Here is an 8,725-nt window from a genome sequence, read left to right on the forward strand (position 1 = left end):
TATATATATATATATATATATATATATATATATACTACACACACACACACATATATAGTTCAGTGCATATAAATCATGATGCACGAGTTATAACAGCAGAAACATCTACCATATGTCTACTAAAAACTGGAGCACACGCATCTATCTGTGATTTGAGTTCACATTTATTGTTCAACTCGTGTAACAGAACGGTACACACAGTTACGTAAACCTTAAAACGTAATCAAGCTGTTGGAAATAAGAGTTATTTAGGTATAACAAACTAAAGAAAACAGAAATCTAGTGTTACAGACATATCTCCATCGTTCAGGTTTATTGATCATAATGTTTGAAGAAGAACAATATCAATAACTTAACATCTTTCAGTGAACATCAAACTTGGTAATCCTTGAAACTGAAACTAAGAAGAGGTTCAGGTCTTTACTAGACTAATGTACACAACTAGGTGCTTGTATCTGGGAGAGAAGTCATGAAACTTTCACGGGTCTGACTGCAAGTGTTTACGTGAATGGGCCAATGAGCTTGTTGACAGGAGTGATTGCAGTAGCTTGTGTTCCAACAGCAGTAAAAATGAGCCTCCTTGCTACAGTTAGCACACTAAAACAAAAACCAACAGGTCAGAATTCAAAACAAACATCAGTTGAAACGGAAAACATTAAAATATTTTTCCTTGAGTTCAAAACTTTTAAATAACATGAATTTCTCTTTTATCTGCACCAATTTTGTGTTTTAATTCCTAACAAAAGAAAGGTGAAAATGCTTAAACAAAGACACACAGTGTAATGGTAGACATGCTGTCATTAATGATTTAATAGATTAACTGAATAAATTAAGAGACAAAAACATTTTATATTATGTTTGGTCCTACATTTAAGTTTGTCCAATTGTGACACAGTTTTTCATATTACAGGCTACTTTTTAATATCTGTATCTTTCTTTATTTTTGTAGAATCTTTTGAGAAGTTTTCAGATGATGTATTTAGTACAACATTCAGCAGTCCAATTCTACAAATTACCATGCTTAAGGCCAATTAACATGATTGTTTTTACATGTAAACCACTGTTCAATATGGGTCAAGGTCAATTAACAAGATTGTTTTTACATGTAAACCACTATCCAATAGTGACTAAGGCCAATTAACATGATTGTCTTTTTTACATGTAAACCACTATTCAATATGGCCCAAGGTCAATTAACAAGAATGTTTTTACATGTAAACCACTATCCAATACTGACTAAGGCCAATTAACAAGATTGTTTTTACATGTAAACTACTATCCAATACCGACTAAGGCCAATTAACATGACTGTTGTTTTTTTTACATGTAAACAACTATACAATACTGTCTAAGGCTAGCTAACAAGAATGTTTTTTACATACAAATCACTATCCAATGCTTTACAGTTTTTGGCTACTGTTTTATAATAATTTATCACTTCATTTTGAAAGTGAAAATAGTTTATTTCAACTATGTAGCCAAAAAGGTTTACAAAAATTGTTATTTTCCTTCACAACGTAATTCTTTCTGGTGGAATCTGACTGTTCGTATCATAAATAGTACGATTCATATGTATTTGGGATTAAATAAATTGAATAGTTTTATATCTTATGTACATATATTGCAAACCTTGGTATTTGCCCAAGCATTTGTCTGTCTCCCGTTTGAAAAGCTACCACACAGGAAAACTTTCGAAATGACGGGAGAACAGGCATGAATAGTGTTGATGCAAAAATTAATTTCACACTATCATTCACATTTCAAAATGTGATGTAACTTAAAGAATAAAAACGTAGATTTATGGTACGTTATTGCTGAGTAGCTCTTAGCATGACTGAAATGCTCAACAATTACTTTCTGTGGTGGGAAGTAGTTCAGAGCTTTGGCTCCGAGCGAAACCAAGAGTGCAACGCAATTAATCTTTTTAAAGTTCATGAAATAATTTAAATTCATAGATTAACTTAAACTTTTCCCGTCACCGGGGACGAGTACTTTTGCTTGTTATTATTATATATTTTATGTACTGGCAAGAAAATTTACTTCCAAACACACAGAACTTTATTCTGAAATTAGTGTAATTAGAATCTACCATGGGATGCAGACTTCAGTAACAAACACTATTTACAAGATGATGTTTCATCGACTCTATTTATGCCTGTCATTACTGCCAACAAAAGTTACATTTTTTCAACATACAGACTTCATATGACCACTGCTAAATCCCTTTAAGTAATTTCTGGCTTTTCCTACATTATCTCTTTTTAGTACTGTTTCTTTTCTCTGTAATTTCTACAAGATTTCTCTATGTTATCACTTGCTATGTTGCTTCTGTAGCATTACAATATTTTCAGCTTCCAGATGAATAAGAAACAGGTTTACTAAAAAGCTACTGGTACAGGATCCAAGGAGATTTTCATCATGAATTAAAAATTAAAATATATTTTTACTAAGATACTTTATCTGGCATTCCCAGTGACTTTAACTTAGCTGTTATCTGGGATTACTAAGTTACTAAACAAGAAGTAACTTAAAATTAGTGACTGATTCTACCATATATTAATACAGACATAATCAAATGTTTAATTTCCTGCTATTGGTTTCAACAAATCAGATAAATATAACTTAAATTTCTACAAATCAAAGCTCTCTTTCTATAAAAATTGCATTAAATGTAATTAATACAAACTTAGGTTGACACATTAAAAACTGAATCCAGTCTTTATCATCTATGCTTAGCATAAAAAGCTAAAAATTAGCAAAAAGTTACCATTGTCTATGAATAACATCAAGTTTTCATGCTTATACAGTATGACTATCTATGAATAATAACATCAAGTTTCCATGCTTATACAGTATCACTGTCTATGAATAATAACATCAAGTTTTCATGCTTATACAGTATCTCTGTCTATGAATAATAACATCAAATTTTCATGCTTATACAGTATCACTGTCTATGAATAATAACATCACATTTTCATGCTTATACAGTATCACTGTCTATGAATAATAACATCAAGTTTTCTTGCTTATACAGTATTACTGTCTATGAATAATAACATCAAGTTTTCTTGCTTATACAGTATCACTGTCTATGAATAATAACATCAAATTTTCATGCTTATACAGTATCACTGTCTATGAATAATAACATCAAGTTTTCATGCTTATACAGTATCACTGTCTATGAATAATAACATCAAGTTTTCATGCTTATACAGTATCACTGTCTATGAATAATAACATCAAGTTTTCTTGCTTACCCACTGCTTTTTCTTAGTGGCTTCTATTTCTTTTTCTTTCTCTATCACATGTATTTTCTTTAAATTTTCCACGCACGTTTTTTGTTCTTGTTCCCAACTACTTCGTACTTCCAATAAGGTTAATTCTAAAAAAAGAACATAAAAAGTCAAAAATTAATTCTTCTGTCAAAACGTTTTTAACTTCTGAGTGTAAATCGAAAACTTTCTAGTAACAAAACAGAACATGTTTTAAGTTACAAAAGACGTTTAGCACCTTATCAGTGATCAATTCATTTAGTTTAGTCTCAATCAGAACACAGTATAAAGTTAATTTTACTTCTGTTTACATTAAAAAGAGTAGATGTACCTAGTATGTCCAAATTATATTTTCTATTACTGTACTTAGAACTCCAACTGATTCCTTGGTGAAATACATAAGAATTATAATTTTCCATAAAAAAAATACAACTATATCCCCTTTCACAACACATGTAATAAAGAGACTCAAATGGGCTTTTTTTAATACTTCTATTGAACAGTAACTCTGAATAAATCTCATACAATAAACATATCTAGTTTACAATTTAAGTTTTATTATGGTTGTTATGAGTCTGTTTCTTCCAGTATTAAAATCTCAATGATGATAATTACATGTGATATAATCTTTTTTATCTTGATAACATTAATTATAAACATTTATTCTAACTTCCTACTTTAGATGATTCTATTTTTCACTATATAAGGATTTCTCCTGATATATGTTGTTTCTTAATAGACTACTACTACAATATTTGAGTAAGAAAAACATAGTACTTCTTACAGTACTCAATATAACAAACTACGAAATCAGCTAACGGATATGTTTATAATTTGTACTTAACATTAAAATCCCCTTACACATTTACGGTAATTCTTATTACACAAATAAATCTGGCTGATGATGAGTACTAGCAAGTTTTATAGAATAGTGAAGATAAATCTGATTTTTAAACTAGTGTACGGAACTAGCAGAACAGAAATTGTCTACACGAATGAGCTGAGAAGAGATTCAGTGTGTAAACAATGTACAGATACCTATCAAGAAAACATACACAATTCTGAAACTTTTCTAGAATAACATAATTCAACATATTGTTAAAAAATTCAAAGTTCTTGAACTTGTTTGATTATTCATTTAGTATAACACCAATTCTTCATTTCTCTCTCTATGTTGATAATATGGGGGGCTTCTGACACACATAAAGTTGCCTCAACACTCGAAAATCAGTCCAAATTTCTTCACTGTATTATTTCAGTTCAAATATAAGTTAATAGCAATGTTTCTCCATATAAGCTTAGATTTAGATGCAGCTTTTAACATTCTACACTATTCAATATCTTTTTTTTACCCTACTCTATAGAACAATTTTTGTGAATACTGTATATAAATAAATATGTAATTTAAATAACAATACATAAACCTCTTGTTCAGTTCAGTATTGGTTTTATAACATGTAGTGTTGAATAAAAAAAAAAACTAGTTGTTAAGAAAAAGATCACATTAGCACAGAGGATAATGTTTTCATAATTTAATTACACTACACTGTAAAGATTTCAAGATATTTATAAACTCTTATATGGCAACATGATGTTATATTGCAGCCTATATTTTCAAGATCCCTATCATGAACCACAATAGTGGTTTATAATAGGAATCTCAAGAAATTGCACAAAACCCTAATAGAATGTTTGGGCAAAAAAGCAGCTTAAACAGTAAAGATTCAGTTCAAACAACACTTTAAAACCATTACTATTGACCGCTAAGGCTGTTCACATATAAAAGTGCACAAAACAAGGATGGATGTTAGACTGACAAGGGTAAAGAAAATCTGCTCAAAAAATAGCCCATTTGTAATTCTTCTTATTACTATTCTTTTGCCAGTCTACAACAAAAACGGCTTGGTATATTACACCGAGACCTTTTGCAAAATCAGTGACGGATTTAGGGTGGTTTGGGCCCCCAGGCTATAGAAGAAGAATAGCCCCCCTTCCCATCATACATATTGATCTCTAGTGAATTGAGTCAACTTCAATGTCAATATCATGAAGTGAAGGATATAAATGTGTGAGGATCTTAATGATATACTTAACTTTGTAATGAGGAAACAATATAGACAAACCATAAATGTGTGCAAACTCATTTTATTCACTCCTGAATGATCATGAAGACAACTTGATTAGAACCTTCATGTACCTGTACAAAGCTAGAATTGTCTTTTTCTGGCCTTATTATAATTGAACTTGTCAATGAGTATCAAAAAGTTTAGCTTTCAAAGTATGTCACGTTCTACATTCATTATAGAGAAATTATTTAGTCAGCTTTATCACATTCTACGTTCATTATAGACAGACTTTTTAATCGGCTTTGTCACGTTCTACATTCATTATAGACAGACTGTTTAGTCGGCGCTGTCACGTTCTACATTCATTATAGACAGACTGTTTAGTCGGCGCTGTCACGTTCTACATTCATTATAGACAGACTGTTTAGTCGGCGCTGTCACAGTCTACATTCATTATACAGACTGCTTAGTCGGCTTTGTCACATTCTATTTCATTATAGACAGACTACTTAGTCGGCTTTGTCACATTCTACATTCATTATAGACAGACTGTTTAGTCGGCTCTGTCACGGTCTACATTCATTATACAGACTACTTAGTTGGCTTTGTCACATTCTATGTTCATTATAGACCAACTGTTAAATTGGCTTTGTCACATTCTATGTTCATTACAGACCAACTGTTAAATTGCTTTGTCACGTTCTATGTTCATTATAGACAGACTGTTTGGTCAGCTTTGTCACGTTCTACATTCATTATAGACAGACTAACTTAGTCGGCTTTGTCACATTCTACGTTCATTACAGAATGACTGTTAAGTTGCTTTGTCACGTTCTATGTTTATTATAGACAGACTGTTTAATCAGTATTGTCTTATTCTGTTCCTAGGCTCACTTTTTATTCTTTTCAATTTGAAAACAATCAATGCAGTTTGATACTATCATGGACAAATATATTCTCCACACTATTTCAATGTTGGGAAATGTTTGGATAAGGATGTGTCTATGGAGAAAGAGGAACATTCTTAACTCCACTGATTCTGTTGTTCAGATTGTGTGAATCAACATCGAAACTCTGGAATTGCCAATGTGGGAAAACTGGATCAATTCGTTTTCTAGGTAACAGCATGGAGCCAAAATAGAAGTCTGTAGTTTGAATAAATAATGTCTACAGTATCTCCAGCCTTGTTTGCTTACTTTTCTACGATCCCTATTTGCAGGTTTTTAAATTCCCAATTTTTTTATTTATCTTTTAAATTATTATACGGCAACATGATGTTATATTACAGCCTATATCTAAACCTACTATGATTGTGCTTCATTTCAGCAATTTCTTGATCATGTAGCCATCTCAACTTCTGTATTTCCTGTTCTAGAAAGCTGACACGTTTTGTCAGGCTGTCTACTTGTTCAGCTTTTTCCAACAGTGACTTCAAGTATCATAAGGAAATTAATACAACCATATCTAATTAAAATATTTTCACTGCATTAAATAACAACAAATACATTCTCACTACTAAATAAATTATATAACTGACACTTTAATAAATAAACATCAAAGAATCAAAACTGTTTTCTTTACTAGAGTGCAAGTTCTATTAATAAACACTTGGCAACTTTCCAAGACTAACATTATCTAGGATAGCCAAATACCACCCACAAAGAACAAATACACCAGTTAATGAATTTGTATGAAGGAACAGAGGCAAGAAAAATATTTTATTTACATATTTTTAGGAGTTCTTGCTAGGATTTTCTTTCAAAATCATTCATCCTAGTTTTCAACTTTTCCTTAAAGCAAGTTTCCAGATGCTAGCTAATAATTGCTTCACTATCCCTAGTTAATGAGTAACTTTATAATTTCTGCTTTCATTTTTCCTCACCCTTAATTTCTACTTTATTTTCTTTTTTCAGTTATTTCCATTTGCAGTGTGTATTTCAGTTGATAAATTCAAGGCTAAATTGCAAAAGAAATTAGAGAATCAGACAGATAAAAATGACACAATGTAATGTCCAAAGCAGAGTACAGTACTTCTGTAACAAGTGTTAGTTTTGAAGCAACAAATTGAATAGTAGTCTGCATAACATCAATCTTGCTATACCATAACTTTGTACTAAAGTAACGAATATAAAACATGAAGTGTTTAACAGAAAAGTAACTAAAATAAACTACCCTTTCTTAAGGAAGGTTACTTCTTCTGCTTAATACTCTTTCTGGTTATTTCTTTTGTGATAAACGTCACTCGCATGACTTTGAAATTGAAACATCTTATGCATACATTTATCCCAGTTGATAAGAAGGCTTGTTTTCTAGAAGCTCATTGAATGTGGGTGATCAAACCCTGAAAGATGATGGGTGAAGGCATCACTTAAGATAAAACAGTATGTATGTACACTATTAGCCATGTGACTGAAGTCCAACTTTAAGCTCACATTTAATGAAGGGTGTAGTATTTTTCCTTTCTAATATCAATACGCTTCCTCCATCAAAAGCTATGAAACGTTTTATACAGATATAATGAAGATGTAATTAAATACGTTTAAACTTGGTTAATTTATTTACAAATACTTACCCAGCACAACACCTAAAGTACAAATGTTTATTTTAATATCACTGTGTACATTATTTACAGCAATTACAAACTATATAACACTGTCTGTGAAGTTCTTAGGTCTTAACATCCTGATATGTTCCATTCTACGTATTATGCACATAGAAATATGTTCACTTTGATCACTTGCCTTTTGTTCAACTTCATCTGTTGTCACACTTGAGATTTTATTCACCAGTAGTTGTGGGCTTGAGATACAGCTTATGATGTTATACTATATAGTCTGTACCATTAAGTATTACGTAAATTTTAAAACTATTTACTTCAGTTTATAAGAAATATAATTTTTACGTTCTTTAAATGTGAAGTGCAGGATAGGATCAGATAACCAGTGCAAAAAAAACTAAAAAAACCCTTGATTTCAATGACATTTCAGCTTTAATATCATAGTTACATCTCCATAAAAGCTTATCATTCATATTTTACTAATGAAAAATGGTAGAAAGTTAAAAAAATATGTTTGGGGAAATATGAGATTTACTTTACTTTACCTGGTTAATTCTTTAAATTTGCAGTGGAGAATGTAATCCCTGAGACCTCAGCTACAGCATAGTAACAAGATTGATGTTGCTTGAAATTAGAGCAGTTTTTACTGATATTAATATCAAAACAAGCAAGTATCCTAATTGATACTCAGCTCTCAGTGATATAGTGTTATACTTTCCAATACAAATTTATTCAATATGTATGTGTGTGTGTGTGTGTGTGTGTTGTTTTTGATATATATATATATATATATATATATATATATATATACAACAACACACACA

General features: G+C 30.8%; 2 protein-coding genes across 2 annotated transcripts in view; both read right to left on the reverse strand.

Annotated features, from left to right (window-relative positions):
* Positions 1–7: 7 nt before the first annotated feature.
* Positions 8–6,665, reverse strand: LOC111084908 (protein kinase C-binding protein 1-like). The gene is made up of 3 exons (XM_022381429.1): positions 6,650–6,665; positions 3,264–3,388; positions 8–597 (listed from the first exon to the last, which is right to left on the reverse strand). Exons 1-3 carry the CDS (start codon positions 6,663–6,665, stop codon positions 442–444), a joined length of 297 nt encoding a protein of 98 aa, XP_022237137.1. The 3' UTR covers positions 8–441.
* The window catches only part of LOC106477128 (protein kinase C-binding protein 1-like), a 37,143-nt gene continuing 35,073 nt past the window's right edge, over positions 6,656–8,725 (reverse strand). Inside the window, exons 15-16 of the mRNA XM_022381425.1 lie at positions 7,227–7,300; positions 6,656–6,773 (exon numbers count right to left, since the gene is read on the reverse strand). Of these exons, the coding sequence (XP_022237133.1) occupies positions 7,254–7,300 (47 nt within the window). The 3' untranslated portion in view covers positions 6,656–6,773; positions 7,227–7,253. The remainder of the gene's footprint in view (positions 6,774–7,226; positions 7,301–8,725) is intronic.

The sequence above is a fragment of the Limulus polyphemus genome, unplaced genomic scaffold, assembly GCF_000517525.1.
Source record: "Limulus polyphemus unplaced genomic scaffold, Limulus_polyphemus-2.1.2 Scaffold162, whole genome shotgun sequence".
Lineage (NCBI taxonomy): Eukaryota > Metazoa > Arthropoda > Merostomata > Xiphosura > Limulidae > Limulus > Limulus polyphemus.

Bases quoted from the DNA above. Each gene is read 5' to 3' on its own strand.
- LOC111084908 (XM_022381429.1), bottom strand. The intron at 598-3,263 runs GTAAGCAAGAAA...TTTTTGTTTTAG, and splicing joins CCACTAAGAAAAAGCAGTGG to TGTGCTAACTGTAGCAAGGA.